This window comes from Cetorhinus maximus, chromosome 3 (assembly GCF_964194155.1).
Source record: "Cetorhinus maximus chromosome 3, sCetMax3.hap1.1, whole genome shotgun sequence".
Classification (NCBI taxonomy): Eukaryota; Metazoa; Chordata; class Chondrichthyes; order Lamniformes; family Cetorhinidae; genus Cetorhinus; species Cetorhinus maximus.
In genome coordinates this window covers 48,369,107-48,387,947 of record NC_135881.1, presented here as the reverse complement: position 1 = coordinate 48,387,947, position 18,841 = coordinate 48,369,107, and the positions used below count along the sequence as shown (strand labels likewise).

The following is an 18,841-nucleotide window of genomic DNA, read 5'->3' as shown; positions in this document are numbered from 1 at the left end:
CTGTAAATTTGGGTGAAGACCCAGCACAGTCTCCCTCTTAATATATCTTAAATACTTTTTGCAAATAAACCTCACACACTTATAATTCCCCATGTTAGTTGGCATAGCTGCTCCATGAAGTACACAACCTCTCCCCAGTGAGTATCTGAACGTTGGTCTCTCTCTGCCTGTCTCTCCATGACTGGTTGACAGGTGGTGGGGGACAAGCAGTAGGACTGATTCACTAGCTATCACTGGGCAGTAATTGCCCTCACAGGCAGTACTTTGTATACTCCCAAACAATGCTCTCCACAACTATCTTTCACCTCACTTCATGGTTTTCTGACAGGTTGTGGACTGATAGTGAAATTAGATAACAATGTCAATGTTTCACCCACCCAAAACGTAGACTGTTCTCCAGTAGCGCACAGCTCTCTACAGTGAACTGCCTAATACCCATCAAAGCGCTCACTCAACAGTGGTAGGGTGACAGGCAGCCTAAGGCATGCAATCTCACAACAATTAGGTTTGTGCAAAGCCACTTTATCATCTCTGCTACTGCACCACATGATGTTATTGCTCTTTTCAAATAAATACCAATTAAAATTAGTTTTAAATATATCTGTGTCTCAACGTAGACTGGATGTTTGTAATAGTGTTGTCCATTAAGACGCTTCAGCTCAAATTTTGAAGACCTCTTTGCAAGTAAACGATTTTTCACTTTAGGTTGCTGCTTCTTCATTCTGTAAACATTTTTACGGCAGTTGTAAATGTAAAGCATATTACGTAAAAAAAATATACGTTCTCCTTAAATCTCCTCAGCAAAGAATGTTTTTTTTATTTTACTCAGATAAATGCTTTTCTCCATTTTGGCTGATAGAACTGAAACAATCAAATTTCTGCTGTTGCACTGAAAATAAAAAAATCAGTTCACTGAAACGATGATACTTTAAAAATATTCAAAGCTACACAAGTAACTAGAAGGCAGCCTCTAGCTTAATGGATAATAGTACAACTTTTCAAGACCGAACCTCAATTCATTTTGACAGGTAGTGCTTGGTTTGGAGGTGAACCAGCAAACAGAATAAAAGGACAATTTTGTCATATAAAGCTACTATAGGTTATAATGTGAAGGACGGTATATGCCAGAGAGAAATAAATTGCCTCACAGGCAGTTATTTTTCTATTTATATCGTTAATTAGGAATTGCTCCTGACATGTGGGCCAATAAACTGCAGCACAGAGTTTGGTGAAAGCCAAGGATTAGTCTATGTTTTGTTTCTGGTTTTCTTTTCAGATTCTGAAAACATTAAGATAGCAGCTAAGACTGACCTTCTCATAATACTGTAGAGGGAAATTGTTTTTGCGCCATGCCGAGGGCTGCAGTCAGTCTCCCTAGCAGCCTGTTCACTAAAGCAAATGCCATAGAATTATAGGATAATACAGCACAGAAGGAGGCCATTCAGCCCACCGGGTCTGCACCAGCTCTTTTGAAGTGCAGTCCAGTTCGTCTTGCTGCCCTGATCTTTCCTCATATCCCTGTCTCTTTTACTCTTAAATCTTCAGTCATTAGGATAGGTTTCACTTTAGTTGGAAGAATGCCCCCAATATTAAGCCAGAGATGGAAATATGGGGCTGACTCTTACAGGTCCCACCCCCCTCCCACCTCCCCGCGGGTGTGAAAGCAGACTGGTGGACCTGTAAATTAGGACACTATGCCATTGGTGACATACCCACTGCTGGTCCACCTGCCCCCACCCGCCCCATGAATTTACGGGTGGCCAGAAATGCCTAAAGTTTCTTTGTCAGGCGGATCACCTGCCTGTGGCCCAATTGAGGCTCTTAATTGGGCAATCAATGCGCAATTAAAGGCCTTATCCCACCACCACTCTGATATAATGGGCAGTGGGAGAAGCTTGCACCAATCTAAATCTTGACAGGTTTAACTCTGTGGGCAGCTGGTCAGTGAAAATGGGACAGGAGGTCCTCCTTCCCTGTTCCCCTGTGTCAGTTGGAGGCCCTTTCCACAGTTTTGCCACCCCATGTCCACCCTCCCCTCCTCTGCCCTATCCAACCTTCCCCCACTCACTCATATGATGCAATTTCTCACCCACTATTTAAAAGCTCAGTAAATTGCTACAAGGGAGGCTGAGGTGGGGGGGAGGGGGATTTGTGATAGGAATTGGGAATTAGGTGCATCAGGCCAGAAATGCCTAACGTTTCTTTGTAGGGCCTGGGCTTCTCCTGGCCCCACAAGGAACATTTGAAAAAAAGCTAAATGACATCATCATACTTTGATCTTAATATTTAAAGATGCTGGTTATAAGTGGGCATCTTTGCATCTGCTCAGAATGGCAGGTTAAAATTGAAGACTGCGGGAGCAGAACATCAGCAGGTAAGTTATCCAGCCTATTTTAAACTTACTTGCCTTCCGGCTTCCACCAAGTGGGGAAGACCAATATTTCGTCCTATTTTCTCTAGAGGTGAGCCACCTTCCTTCTTAGCATATGCCCCACTTAGCAGGGCTATAGAGCAGGGTTACTAAGTGCTCCACAGTCCCACTAGGTTTACTGCTCAATGCTTTGGTAATGAAAAAAAAAGCATCTGCCCAGAGGCGTAAACAGGAGAATTTAGCAAAACATTCATCAACAACAATGAGCCAATTGATTGCAAAAATTGAATTTATGCTTGTGTGTTATTTTCAGCAGATGACTGCCTCTCTTCCCAATGCACAATCTTCCTATTTATAAAAGTCATATCATTTTACTTCTGCATTGTTGAATAGTTGACATGATGTTGCTTAAAAACTTAATATGCTGCATACTGTTTAAATTTCAGATTTTCTTTGGTTTTAGTCTATATAGTGGTCATTGCACAAATTGAAATATGTTGAGGCAGCGCCAACTGGACATTTTTCCCCAGTGTTATGGGATCGGTAATTTTTAGAATAGTTGAGAAGGTTCTTGATGGTTGCATGAGTCTCTTTTTTATTGTGTGTCCTTCTCTATATTCTAGATTCACATCCTGACAAATCCTGTGAACAGAAGCATGAGCAGGCTGCACAGGGGAAAATTATGAAAAGATTTGGTCAAATTGACTGAATCCAGTTGTTTAGTGTCTATTTGCCCTTTCATCTCATACTATGACAGATGATTTAGAAAATATTAATAGGAACTATTGGGGTAAAACCATTCTAAAATGTTAACATTATCTCACTGCATTATGACCATTGAAGATTGTACTTTACCAGCTCTGTGATTAGTTCAGACAGAGTATTCGAAGCATTGTCATTCTGTTATTGAACACAGAAGGTTTCAGAGATTGCCAAACTCTTGAAATCCAGGGAGTTTTTCTGACTGCATTTGTTTGAAATATTGCAGTTCAGAACTTTACTCAATTTTGAAACAAGTGTCGAAAGATAAATAATCTAAAAAAAGATAACTAATTAATAAATAACGATCTACCAGCTGTCTACAAACTATGTAAATGATACTGATGATACAAAGATAGGTAGGAAAGCAAGTTGTGAGGAGGATACAAAGAGTCTGCAAAGGAATATGGAGAGGTTAAGCGGGTGGGCAGAAATTTGGAAAATGGAGTATAGTGTGGGGAAATGTGAGGCTGTCCACTTTGGCAGGAAAAGTAGAAAAGCAGCATATTAATTAAATGGAGAGAGACTGCAAACTGCTGTAGTACCAGAGGGACCTGGGTGTCCTTGCACATGAATCACAAAAAGTTAGCATGCAGTTAAAGCAAGTAATTAGGAAGGCAAATGGAATGTTGACCTTTATTGCAAGGAGGCTGGAGTATAAAGGGAGGTAAGTCTTGCTAAAACTGTACAGAGCATTGGTGAGACCGCATCTAGAGTACTGTATACAGTTTCGGTCATCTTATTTAAGGAGGGATACATTTGCATAGGAAGCAGTTCAGGGAGGGTCACTAGGATGATTCCTGGGATGAAGGGATTAGTTTATCGGGATAGGTTGAGCAGGTCAGGCCTATACTCATTGGCGTTTAGAAGATTGAGAGGTGATCTTATTGAAACATATTAGATTCTGAAGGGGCTTGACAGGGTGGATGCTGAGAGAATGTTTCCACCTGTGGGGGAATCTAGAAACGGGGGTACAGTTTAAAAATAAGGGCTCCCATTTAATACTGAGTTGAGGAGAAAGAGGGAGAACAGTGAAGGTTGGTTTGTTGAATGTATCAAGGCTGAGTTGGACAGATTTTTGAAATACAATACAGTCAAGGGTTATCAGAGACAGGCAGGAAAGTGGAGTTAAGGCCACAATCAGATGAGCCGTGATTTTATTGAATGGCAGAGCAGGCGCGATGGGCCAAATGGCCTACTCCTGATCCTAAACCCTATGTTCCTCTCCCTGCAAGATCCCCCCCCCCCCCCCCCCCCCCCCCTTCGCCCCATCTGCACTTACCTTTTACCTGGATTGCTCCACGATCCTGGAACTCCGAGGGTTGTTGTTCCAGCAGCAGCCACATCCTCCTCCATGGCTCTGCTGAGTGCAAGAGCTGCTGGCTTCCGATTGGCCAGTTCTTGGCGAGCAGGACGTCATCTGGAGAAAGGCCTGCCGGTGTCCGCTTAACTGCCTGATGGATAGAAGATATAGTGGGCCTTCTTCCTCAGAGTCAGTGTGGATGCCTCACCACTTTTTCAGGCAGCGAGTGAGACACCCACTGAGAAAAGAAGATTCTGCCCCCTGTTTTATCCTTTGGTCAGCCCATTCTCAGAAACATGATAATCATTTCATGGATTGGCAATTCAAATTTATGTGACCATTTTCCCTTCAGTTTTTAAGCACCTTTACTCCAAGTAACTATGCAAATGCAGGCATATACTTCATTAAATGTCACTCTTTTGCTGCCTCTAGTATTTATCTTTGCATTAACACCACACCTTGTTTAAAGAAGAGAGGAGCCTCGATTTTCCGATTGGGATGTTATTTTACAACTATAATTAGCCCATTTGAAATACTTGGGTTAAAGCCAATGTTACAAGAGCACTCACTGAAAAGAATCTAGGCTTAGTAGTCTAGGAAGTACATATTTTGTCCAAAAGAGCACCCATTTCCCATTTCAAATGAATGCTTAAAAACATTTTTATAGAAGTAGCCAATTCATTGCCCATGTAGGTTGCAATGGGAATGGTGATGTCGATAAACTAAAGCTTTGTGATGCTAAGAAAATACTTAACTCTACAACGTACCCAGCTGGTCAACTGGAATATTGGGCAGCTTTACAGCATTTTACAATTTACAGCATATATCATATTAAAAGAACTTTCGTGGTCTGGAGAAACAAAGTCAGCTGTCAAGTGTTCCAAATACAGACTATGTGATGCTGCCAAATGGAATAAATGGTTTATTATGTTACTATGTAATATTAGGGAAGATGCTATTATTCATTTTTTCAGGGTTTATGCATGAGAAAGCCCAGATTCCTTGTACAATGGATCGTTCAATCACAGACTTCCCTGCTATCGGCTGGCCTCCTACTTTATGGAAAATTAAGTTCCTTCCCCAACTCCTCTGAAAAAATGAGGCAGCGTGGGTAATATTTCTAGAATTACCCTACTCCAAAGGCATCACAAAGACCCCAAATCAAATAGTTCCTCTGAGTTTCTGTTTCATGTCTCCACTTATCCTGTCTTCACTTGCTCGTGGTTAACACATTTTTTGCTTCTGACCTTTTGTCCTATGCTGGGAAGGATTACATCATGGGACTTTGCAGTTGTGCTATGAAATATTTGATTCAAAAGAAAATCAGTTAACTCTTTATTTCCTTGAAAAGTTACTAAACGTAATTCAAGAGTGGACTTAAGAGTTGAGCTCACCCTTGTGATGTCATCCTATCCCAAAGCACTGTAGGCAAGTGGATTTCCAAACAGAGCAACTTCTAGTTAAGGGACATATGGAAAAGGGTTCAGGTTTTGCAGAAGCTAATTGAAATTTGCCAATTTCTTTTTGTCGAACTACAGGAAGTTGGCCTTTCTAAAGAAAGATCAGATGGTGCATGAAGCTCAAAGTCACTCCATTCCTTCTCTGCTTTTTCTCCTGCAGCTGAATTTCTCTTCCTCCTCTGGGGGGTATTTCTCTGCTATGCAGTACGGACAGTACCATCAGCATTTCATGAACCACGCTACATGGCTGTAGCTGTCCATAATGAACTCATTATATCTGCTGTATTCCATACCATCAGGTAAGAAGACTGCTGGCTCTTAAACATAATTACCTAAAAACTAAAGGGGGTGGGGAGGGGTGTATTTTTATTCTCTCCTTTTCAAATTAATTGGAGCAAAAGGAGGATTCTTTGAAAAATAACTCACGTGTTTATTCAATTCATGCCATACAAATGCTGTAGCGGCAGTGTCTATTTTCATCCAGTCCCTTCTTTATTTGACTAACCTTCCTTACGCAAGATAGCTTTCACAGAATTACAGCAGTGCAGTCAACTGACAAACAGTGATCTCTTAACATTAACAGTAACTTATTTTGGAGGACCGCCACTGGAGATCTAGAGTACAAGAGGTGCTATGGTGAGACTTTACACTACACAGTGGTGACCCTAATTTCAGGCACTGAGCACAGCCAAAGCTCCCTCTTGTAGCAGATGGCCTGTGCCTTATGAAGGTTCACTGTATACATAATGCAAGCAGTTGGCCATGCGTACCCACATCCCATTTAACTTGTGACCATATTGATTGAAATTGTTACTTATGACTAATTGGCGGGGTGGGGGGTTTTTATTGCACTGGTTTCAATGTATAACAACATCACATAATGGACTAAATAAATGTACAGCAGCCAGAACAATTCTTTCCCCACTGTCACCATTTTTCACATTGATTGTCCACATTGGCTTTCTTATCAGACTAGTCATCACTAGTGCACTCTGTGATATTGGGGAGGAACACATACATTTGAATGAAACTTTTTTTATCCATTATTTTAATAAAGCCATTAACTTGCTTATTTTCAATGCATTAAGGCCATTACCAAAATAGCCAACTGAAGAATACCATTTTGGCATCTTGTTTATTAACACAGTGCAGTGTCATTTCAGTCACCGTGTTTTTCAGTTCCCCCTAGACTATCCAGTCTAACTGAGGACTGCACAAAAAGAACAGCAGCATTCACTGTGAAATGTGTAAGACCTAATGCATCAAGCCTCTGGTGGAAGCAATGGTAATAGATTTTCTCTACCTTAAGTAGTTAATGTCAAATGCAACTTTTGTTTCCACGGGTTTTATGGGATCACGTTCAAAGGAGAAACAAAAATCATTTCTCATTTGGAAATGGAGCTAATTCACCCCATAAGCTTGTTAGGGGCAAAATTGTGAGCCATCTCAGTCAAGTACAAGGTTCTGTACACTACCATGGATGTTATAGTACTACTTTTATCTTTGGTTTATCCTAAAATTTTAGGTTTATCCTAAAATTGTTCCCCTTAAAATTTTACTCAGCATGAATTGCATTCTACTGCAGTGAAACCCTGTCATTTCCAATGTGTCATTTATCTGTGCTGCGCACATAAATAATAATAACTGGAATCCACCATGTGAACATTTACTTGCGTAAAATAGAAACAGCCAGATGTGTAAATGTAGGCTGCTTAATCCTTGTTTCTAGGTTTTCCGATTCTGTAATTACTATTACCAGGTTGGGTAATGCAAATCCAACCACATGCCACTGTTGCTGCTGTAATGCAGTATGAAATCACAGCATAGCACATGTGCATGGCCTCTAATGCCATCTTCCATTACGTGTATGTGAGCTGCTTATATAATCCATGACAATTTGTGCATGCTTCTGTACTGCAGAGAGCCCACCGATGCAAAACAAAAAAGCTTTTAGCTCTGCTGACAGCTTGCAGGATTGGAGATATGTCAGCTTTTCAACAGTAGGAAAAATATATACATACATTGATTCTTTCCACTTTATTCAAATATGGTTCACCTGTTTTCACTGGCTGTTTAAATTTCCTATTCAGGATTTTGTTGGTGTAATTTAATAGTTGAATAAAATAACATTGCCTCATCTGAAATGCAATTACTTTTATAGCTGACTGAGTATATAAATTCTAAGAGGATCTACCCCCACAGAATTCTGCCAATGAGGAGCTGGCGCAGGGAATCTAATTTTCTTCATCATTTTTGTTTCAATCTGGCACAGAAGGTTTTATAAATGATTAAAGCTGAACCTAGTACAAGGTTAAAGTGTCAAAATTGTAGAGCAACAACTCAAAAATAGCATCAGCAACACGTGTTTATATGGTGTCTTTTAACACCCCAAGGCACTTTGTGGAATATAATCAGACAAAAATTGACACCGAAGCAAAGAAGGAGATAACATAAAAGGTTGGCTAAAGGTAGGTTTTAAAGGAGGCTCTGAAAGGAGGAGCGAGAGGCAGGAGCTGTTTACAGAATTTGGCAGAGACCATCTCAAGCAATGGACAAATGTGCAAAACAAAAATAAAGATACCTGGAAAAACTCATCAGGTCTGGCAGCATCTGCGGAGAGGAACACAGTTAATGTTTCAAGTCCATATGATTCTTCAACAGAACAAATGTGCAACGTGGACATCAGCAGCCCCAATTTCTAAGCTACGTAATGTGCACTCTAGATTTCCTTTCCTTTCATTTTTGCCTTTGTCAGTAACGACTCCACTGCCCCCACCCCACAGTCTTCACTTTCTTCATTGTTCTTCATTCTGAAATCATGACTCTTTAAAAAGCTTGAGTGCCACCAAATCACCATTACCACACCTACCTCACCTCCTTATTGTTTTCAATATTGGTGATGTCCTGCACCTTAGTTTTTGAATTTGAATAATCCATATCCTTTAAGTTACATTGGGCAGCAAGGTTGAACAGCAAGTTGTGGCATAAATTCATGAAAAGATATTTCCAATATAAATTGAAATGAGTCTACAGTAAAATCAAGAAAAATGGAAACAATTTTGCTGGGTAGTGCACAGCAGGAGTATTTGGTGGAAATGAAAAGTATTATAAATAACACCATTATTATGTTCTTAGCAGTATATTGACTGCCTGGATTTCAATCATTTGTGCCCACTGGTTCTCAAAGAGTGGCCCTCCCCTTTAAAAGGAGGAACTATTGACCCTGCTCCGTGGATGGCCCATTAGATGTCCTGCTCCATTCCCGATCGGTGACCTGTTTATCAACATTCAACTCACAGGCAACTTTGGCAATTCTGTTTTATTTCTGCCAATTCAATACTGCATCACAGCAATTAGCATGGGCGGCTGGTTAGTTTCAAGAGTAGGAAAAGGACTTGATTCGCCCACTGACCGCTTAATGGATGGGGCCTCATGAAAATGACCCCCTATTTGCTCTTCAGATCCCAATTATTTAAAAGTACACAACAGGGAAAGATCTTCCTCTGCACTGTACACAACAAAAGCAAAACCCCTTCACATAAAACCCCACCTCTCCTCCACTGCCCACTCCACTCCCCACTCTCCCAACCACCAAAATAACCTGAAGCCAAGTGCCATTCTTATCATCGTAGTTTAAAAACATGTTTGAAACCTGTTCTCTCGTCTCCCAAGAATTGACAGGGTGGCTGGTGTTTTGAGAAGCACAGATCTAATTTTTCAAAATACAGCCAAATCTGTTACAAGAATGCATGTATTGCTTTCAGGTTTTTCGTGCTGCCTTTGTTTTCAACATATATAAGTTGGTACCTAGGTACAAAGGTTTACTGATTAGCTCTGGTCCAGTTGCCACTACTGTTGCCTCTAGGTTTATTCCTCACTACTAAGCAGAAAACTAGGGCTGGATTTTACACATTCCAATGGAGTACGGGAGGCAGAATGGGAACTGCGCAGTCCGCTTGCTCTCATCCCCGCTCTTCTGTAGAGTCAAGCGTCGGCTGACCAATTGGCAATTGGCCGGCAGTAATGCCGGACAGTTAGCACTGTGAAGGCAGCTTTGTGGCCAATGAGGCATCTAGGGCAGGACGTCCAATGGGAGAAGGCTTAGGCTGCAAACCAGTAGTTGGTTCCGGCCACCGATTTAAAGGTCCACTTCCCTCTTACTCTTTCCTTAATTGTTATGTCAGTCAAAAAAAGTTAAGAAATAAAGTCTCCGAATGGCCAAATGCTGCCACCTTCAGCAGCAGACTCTGCTGTTACATGCAGCCAGGGTCTTGTTTGCAGGCCTTTTCATCTGTCCTTGTGCTGCCTCCTCACAAAATAACTCAGTCCCAATGTATTTCACCTGCGACTAGTAAAAAATGGAGTGGGCAACAAAAAATTGCAGCCAAATGGCTTTTTAAACAAGTTCTTTTTAAACAAGCTTGTTAGCATTTGTTTTCAAATGGGCACACGGGCTTCCGATTTCAGCACCTGCTCGCCTTCTGTATTATTGGATGCGATGCTGGTGGGATGTCATTGGATTGCTGACCCAAGGTCACCACATCATATTTTATTTAAGTGCGACAGGCCTGCCTACCCGATTTGCAGCCATGAAAGTCAGCCTCTGGGCTAGCATTCTAGGATTTTTCAGCTTCACTCTAAAATGTGGCTTCATCTTCTTGCTGCTGTAGATTTAAAAGGACTGGTCCTTGTCCTGGCCAATTTGACCCTCAACCTAAACTGATTGGATCGGCTGCCATTTATACCCTGTCTAATTTTACTTCCATTGAAGTCATGCAGTAATCCATTACCAAAACAAAGTGCGTTTGCCACTGACAGACTGGTAGGTATTAATACATCCATGATGGACAAGAGAGGGTCGGGGGTTGGGAGGTAACAATTAAATTGGGGAACAGGTCCCAAAACTGCCACACTCCTTGTTTGCCAGGAGGAGCAGGAGTGCTCTGTCAAGCTACTTAAACAAGCCTTTGCCCTCCCGTGCCAATTGCAACCTCCCCTCCCTGCCATGATTAACTGACCCACAAGCCCTAATATTTACCTCCCTCCCTCACAGAATGGGCAAATAATTGGCAAATGAAGTTCAACAAAGACAAATGTTGTCTGTTGTTTAGACTGGCTGAGGAATGATTGCTGAGACATTGGTATGTCTGAACAATAACTGTTTTATGGGATATAACAGGACTGTATACAGACATACATGTCTGGGTGTTACTGTGCTCAGGCTAGAAGTATTCTCTCTCTTGACTCTTGGTCATGTGTCTCTTACATCATCATTATGGGCAATTCTGTTTACACAGTCCCACACATTAACCCTTTCAACTCTAATACTAGAGTAAATGTGAGGTAGTACATTTTGATAGGAAGAATAGGGAGGTCACTTAATACTTGGAAGGTGCACATCTAGGTGGGATAGAGGAACAAGGGAATCTCAAAGTACAAATACATCAGTCATTAAAAGTTGTGCTTAGCTTGGCCATCAACAAGAAAACCATGCACTTCAATTCTATTCCTCAGAAATAAAGTGGAAAATAGGGAAGTTATGCTAAGCCTCCTTCGAACCTTGATTAAACCACATTAGGAGTACTGCATGCAGTTCTGGTCTCCATATTGAAGAACATGGAGGCATTGTATAGAGTACAGAGATGATTTACAAGGATGATACCAGAAATATGTGGATATAAATATCAGAAAGAGATTTACAGGCTGGGTCTCTTTTCTCTTGGAAAAAAGAATGCTGAGGGGTGACCTAATAGAGGCCTTTAAAATTACGAAAGGTTTTGATTGAATGATTACAGAGAGAATATTTCCTCTTGTGGGGAAAAAGCTAACTAGAGGCCATCAATACAAGATAGTCACCAAGGAATCCAATAGGGAATTCAGAAAAAGCTTCTTTACTCAAAGACTGGTGAGAATGTGGAACTCACTATCACATGGAGTGGTTGAAATAAACAGCATAGATTCATTTAAAGGGATGTTAGACAAAGATATGAAGGAGAAGGGGATAGAGGGTTACAATGATGGATTTAGATGAAGACAGATGGAAGGAGGCTCAAGTGGAGCATTAACACCGGCATGGACTGGTTGGCCGGATGTCCTGTTATTATGTTATGTGTTCTATGTAACCATTAGCAGGCTCTGACACCCCACCCTACACCAAACTCTAATCTCTCCTTCACTATTGTCAGACTCCAACCGCTCCCCACACTCCACCCCTCCCCACTCACCCCGGATGTTCGCCCCTTCCCAATTGCTCGGGACCATCCTCAAATTTCCCTGACTGTGGCCTCCTACCACTGGCTATCCCTCCCTGCAACTGGTCAGTCTATCAATTTGGTCAACTGCTAGGCAGGAAACAGAAGAAAAGGTCCTGCTGTTAACTCTGGCTGGACCTCCACAACTGAGATTTCTAACCCCCCGCCCTCCCCTACTATCGTGCTCCCCCACTTCCTCCCCGTATATATCAGGGCCAGTGTCTCCAATTCCTATGGAAGTGCATACAAAGCCCACAATTCCAAAGGGAATCTGTGACTGAAAACCCAATGGCACAATCCCTAACAGTACTATGCGAAAACCTGCACCACATGGACTGCAGTGGTTAAAGAAGGCAGCTCATCACCATCTTCTCAAGGGCAATTAGAGATGGTCAATAAATGCTGACCTTGCCACATCCCAACAATGAATTTAAAAAAAGATGGCTATCTACATCTAACTACACTGCGAAATATTTCAGTGGAAACACCCCAGTCATAATATCATATCATCAGTAGTGCATAATACATATAAAATGGAAACTAGTGTGATTAAGAGACAGCATAGCCAAGATGGCAGCAACCATGTCTGTAGGCCTAGCATACCTACTGGTAATTCTACATACACTGCAATTTTATGCATCCAACTCTAGTGTGCTTCCAGCACACCTCTGAATCTGTAGCTGGAGGTAAAGAAAATTATTATAATGAGCTGACCACTGAATATTGCGTGCGATTGCCCCACTTCACTTTGGGTCAGTTTTGCATCCACTTGGCAATAAATAATAGCCATATCAAAAAATCCAGCCTTAAATGTTGCATTTATAATTTACCATTAATGGTCAATCAAATCAGCATTGTGTATTTGAAATGCAGAGAAGCACTTCAAGTACTCTGCCAAGGACATCTCTTCAAATCTGTGCAGTTAATTAGCAGCCTGCACAGTTCAATCTAAACAGGGGGTACACTGATTTTATTAAACTTATCATTGTCACATTAATAAGTGCCAATTAACCTTGCTGGCAGGGAAATGGAAATATGTGTGATTGAAGGCTTCTTCAATAACCTTTGCCCATTACAAAATAATCTGAATGAAAGCAGTATCACGCTGTAAACAGTTATGGGCAACTATCACAATAGATGTAATAGCCCAAATCTTCCAGTCAGGATTTGAACCTATTTCTGACCCTGGTCAGAAAAAAAAACTCGCTTTCCTCCGATTTTCTGGGTAACCTTTCAATGGAGGATTCTTCCAAACTGACTCAGCACAGGAAACCTTGGAGGGAGGTCCCTCCTTTTTATGGCACTATTTTAAAAAAAATTAAATTCATTTACAAGATGTGGGCATCACTGCCTCGGCCAGCATTTATTGCCCATCCTTAACTGCCCTTGAGAAGGTGATGGTGAGCTGCCTTCTTGAATCGCTGCAGTCCACTAGCTGCCCTATTCTGTAAGTAAAGAGTTTAAATGTCCCAAAGCTTCTTTGTAAAGCTAAAGAGACAAGGCAAGTGTGTAAGAGGGTAGGAGGGGGTGAGGTAAGAGGGTAAGACGAGTAAGGAGATAGGGGTACAGCTGGGTAGGTGGTGAGGTCAGGTTGGGTCGGGGGATGAGGTTAGGTCAGGTTGTGGGGAGCAGTCGGGTGGTGGGTTGTGTCAGGTCATTTCTGTAGTTACCCAGGAGTCAGACTAGGATTTTTCTCTCTAACATTTCCTGGGTAACACTCCAGGGAGGTAAGCTCTTAGCTCAAGAGTTGGAGACTTTGCCCAATGGAAGTTCAAACTTCTAGGCAATTCACACGGAGTCTTTGCATTGGGACTTCTGATGGGTCCCGTCACACACCTTGGGGCGAGGGAGGTGGTTACATCCTGCCCCTGACTACCTGGGCCAATGTTATGCAAATCTGCATGTTGAAGTCACTTTGTGTAGGCAGATTAAGTAAATTAGAAATGGCTTGTTCACTGGCTACTTCTAGACATTTGTGAATAACACAAAATGTTCCTTTCCATCATGTAAAACAACATGCCATTGTATTTATTTTGGACTGTGCTTCACTTATGTACCTATATTCTTCTCAGTGTAATTGGGTATAATGTTAACACAGTATGAATTCTAAATCTCAAGTGTTAATCACAAAAGTGGAACCACACAAGTTTACAGCACAGGAGGAGGCCATCTGCCCTGTTGGGTCTGTACTGATTCTATGCTGCCGCAAACCAAAATTAATTCCATGGTCTTGTTTTCTCCCCACACCATGTGACTCTGAAGAAGGCCTAGAGCGAAATGCTGGTCTTGTTCTGAGACATCAAGATGATGTATTTAAAAATAAATTCAAACCTATTGAATGTCTTTCCTTTCTCAACCTAGTCAATATTGGCTAAATGTTCTATTTCTTTGCTTCTAACTACCCACTCAAAAATCTTTCCACACCATTATCACACATATTCAGAGGTCTCAAATCTGGCAGAGGAAGCTCACCTCAGAAGGGACATGCCTTAAATTGTCATGTGGCTATTGGTCATAAGCATTTGAATCCTGCTATAAAGCACGTTCTGTCAGCTTTACACCGGATTGTGCATCATCATGCTCATTCATCTGTCATCAATCGCTTCACCCAGGCAGTCACCCAGAAGCACTAAAAAAGGTTTCCTACAAAGTAAACCTACATTCCATTACTTGGAAATGGATCAGCTTACATAAATAGCAGAAAGGGTGAACTTTTTGTTGTTTAATAAATCTGAAATGACATTTACTTAATTTGAAAGGCAACTAGAGCAGTAAATGAAAAATAGTTAATTGAGCCATGATATTAAATTTATGTTGTCTCCATGATTTCCAGTTAAATGAACTGAATAAAAGGAATCAGAAAGAAACTCATCAGGAACATTAACCACAGAGTCTGTTAGGAACAAGAACAGAATGGCATGTTAAATAAGAAAGGGCCATAGCCCATCATGTCAATCCCATTAAAATGCATGCTTCAGAATTAATTCACCACAAATAAGAGCAGGAATTGATACAGAAGTCTTGGTTACTTTTGTTATATATTTTACCAGACTTTGGGCACTGGTTTAGAATAAGACCTATGCTAAACTAAATGAACAGTATTAAGAATATGTTGTTTAAAGGAGATATTTTAACTCCTTGATGAAAAGTTGGCTGGACAGGTGGATCATCTCTCTGGGAGTTGGGGTGGCTGGGGGGCTGGGGGATGGAGGGGAATGGTGGGGTGGGGGTGGTGCGGGGGAGATCCTGGAGAAGCAGAGGTCCAGACTTTCCTTGTGGGGGTTGAAGAAGAATTCCTGCTCCTCCTGACCCCACAATGGTCAATTTAAAAACTTATCTTTAGGATCTTTTCTTCTTACCTGACAGGTTTTACTGAGTAAAATATCTACCATGTGCGCCCTCCAAATGTACCATTAAAGTGCCATCATGTCCTCAATATATCACAAGACCCTGAATATGAGGCTCCTGTCTTGGTCAGGTGGGGGCTTCAGCTGCCAACAAATCCTGATGCATTAACTATCTGTGGGGTGGAAATGGAGTGGCAAACAGCCACTCGATTTGAACACTAGTTCCTGTGCTGGGAATGGGGTTCCCATTCTGCTCCATGATTGGGATGAGGGAGGATAGTAAATTAAATGTAATTACTCCAGAGACAGTGTGTCTTCCCTCGTGACCAGCCAAGAGGCACAATATTGACCATTAGGCCCTTGCCTGTGCACATCTAAGGAAAGTTGACAGTGCCTGCACTTTGTCCCATTGTTCCCAGGGTCCGACTACAGCTGTCATGAAATTACCAATCTTTTGTGGTGCTGAGAAATTGCGAAAACCCTTCTTGCATTGATCGAGAAGTTGGAGCTAAACATGTGCGCAATACCCGATGACTCTTGCAGAGCATTTAGCGCTGCTTTAAATGATGTCTCGAGGCTTATCAATCAGCTCCCCTCTAAAGCTGAGCACTGCACAGTACTAGTTGGAAGCAAAATACTGCGGATGCTGGAATTCTGAAGTAAAAGCAAAAAATGCTGGAAAAACTCAGCAGGTCTGGCAGCATCTGTGGAGAGAGAAACAGAGTTAACGTTTTGAGCCCATATGACTCTTCTTCAGATCTAAAGATAAGTAGAAATGTGATGAATTTTATATTGTTTAAGAGGGGGTGGAGCAGGTGGAGCAAGATAGAAAGTCAGAGATAGGTGGGAGCTCAGGAGAGATTGACAAAGATGTCATGGACACAGGACAAAGGGAGTGTTAACGGTAGTGGCAAAGACTAAAAAGGGTGCTGATAGTGTCATAAAAGTAAGAGCAGAATGCATTAACAACACAGTGCTCGTTCCTTGCTCATGTGAAGAACACCTCAGCACAGAAACCTGGGTAGCTCTTTGCTCTTTCCATCATTGCCATTTTTACTTGTTCCTGCTGATTTATGACCTATGCTCACCCTTTTCAAGCTCACTTTCTAAATGCACAAGGTGCTTGGATCTGATGAAGTACATGATACGGCTGTCTACCGGCAATTGATATGGGCTTATTTGAGGAAGATCATACAGGAAGAGACATCAACAACTTGTATTTATACATATATAATATATAATATAATATATATAATATATAATGCCTTTAGCATTGTAAAATGTCCTGAGGCACATAAGAGTGTTGCCAAATCAAATCTGATACTGAGCCATGTAAGGAGACAATAGGGCAGGTGGCCAAAAGCTTGTTCCAAGAACTAGTTTAAGGGACATCTTATCTGTCGTTCAGAATGGAATGTTTTGGAGAGGAAGTGTGATGACAGTATATTGTATACTGTTGTACATTGTGACCTTGATGTTACTGAGTGAAATTGGGCAAAGAAACAAATAAAACGATGATACATTCCGGATGAGCCAGCACCTTCCAAAATTTCCATCCTTTCTCAAACTTCAGATCAAAAGTGCTGAGAGCCATCTGGTCAAATCATGGCAACTTCTTCAAGTTAGCACATTCCCACGTGTGTGTGTGTGGGGATTATGAGCTGCCTTTTCCTGGAAGTACATCCCAAGACACCCAGATGTAGCACCTAGTGGCAGCAATGGGTTTGACCATACCTGTCAGCACTGATGTGATATGGTACAGCTGTTTATGTGCTCTGTGACTGTTCTGCAGTAGAAAAGGGAAAGGCTCACCGGATGCTTCGCATGCCACTTTCCTGTGCGTACTGTAGCTCAAGATTTTTGGTTGTCAACTCTACTATTCTTGAACATATGCAGACATTGGTATCCCTCCTGATTCCAGAAAATATCTTCCTCATTTCTAACCTAGGAACCTTGATTTGTAGCCTAGGAAACTCCATTAACTGTGTCTGCAACCTCAATCCCAGAAGCATATATCTCTGCTGATCACACTGTCTTCCTCCAATGCCTTTCCACCATCATCCACCTGATAGGACTGCACTCACCTAATTCCATACTTATCTATCCAGTCATAGCCAGAGAATTGCCTGCAGTGGTTTCTTTTCCCAGCTCTGCATTATTACTTCTGGTGACCCGCAAGGAAGTATCCTTGGCCTCCTCCTATTTCACAATAGCAAGCTGCCCTTAACAACATCAAACAAAAACATGACATCAATTTTCACATGTACACTGGTGACACCCAGCTGTACCTCATTGTCACTTCCCTCAACCCCTCTGCTGCCTCTAAATTGTCAGATTGCTTGTCGACACCCAGTCCTGGATAAGCACCTCAACTGCTGCTGAAACCCACATTCATGGCTTTGTTACTTCTAGACTTGACTATTCTAATACTCACCTTGCCAGCCTCACATCTTCCACTCAAACTTGATGTCATCCAAACTCTGTTGCCTGCATCCTAACTTACAGCAAGCTCAGCCAATACACCTCTGCTTGCTGACCTATATTGGCTCCTGGTTAAGCAATCCCTCGATTTTAAAATTCTCATCATTGTTTTCAAATTCGTCTAGAGCCTTATCCTTCCCTATCTCTAATTTCCTTCTACTCTATAACTCTGATATATTAGCACTCTGCCAATTGTGGCCTCCTAAGCATCCACAATTTTAGTTGCTCCCCAGTGGTTGTTGTGCCTTCCATGTCTTCAGCTGTCAACAGCCCAAGCTCTGGAATTCAACCACTAAACTTCTCGGCCTCCTTACCTTTTTTCTCCTCTTTTCAGACATGATGAAAACCATAGAACCGTGGAACCATAGAAAAGTTACAGCACAGAAGGAGGCCATTCAGCCCATCTTGTCCATGCCAGCCCGAGGACACCCAAGTGCCCTTTCTAATCCCACCTCCCTGCACCCGGCCCATAGCCCTGCAGCTTACAGCACTTTAGGTGCAGATCCAGGTACCTTTTAAAAGAGTTTAAAGTTTCTGCCTCTACCACCAACTTGGGCAGTGAATTCCAGACTCCCACTACCCTCTGCGTAAAAAAGTTCTCCCTCATGTCCCCCCTACACCTTCTGCCACTTATCTTGAATCTGTGTCCCCTGGTTCTAGAATTCTCCATCAAGGGAAACAATTTTATCCTGTCCACTCAATCTATTCCCCTCATAATTTTGTACACCTCAATCAAGTCACCTCTCAGCCTTCTTTGTTCTAAGGAAAATAACCCCAACGTATCCAATCTCTCCTCGTACCCTACCTCTTGGACCAAGCTTTTTGTCACCTGCTCTAATGAGTCAGCCTCCTTATGTGGCTCGGTGTCA

The 18,841-nt window shown here is 41.9% G+C and overlaps 1 protein-coding gene across 3 annotated transcripts in view; it reads left to right on the top strand.

Annotated features, from left to right (window-relative positions):
- gpr158a (G protein-coupled receptor 158a) overlaps positions 1-18,841 on the top strand; it is a 642,328-nt gene that overhangs the window by 531,356 nt on the left and 92,131 nt on the right. For all 3 annotated transcript variants that reach the window (XM_078538078.1, XM_078538082.1, XM_078538086.1), the window contains one exon: positions 6,054-6,192. In XM_078538078.1, coding sequence (XP_078394204.1) covers positions 6,054-6,192 — 139 coding nt within the window. The remainder of the gene's footprint in view (positions 1-6,053; positions 6,193-18,841) is intronic.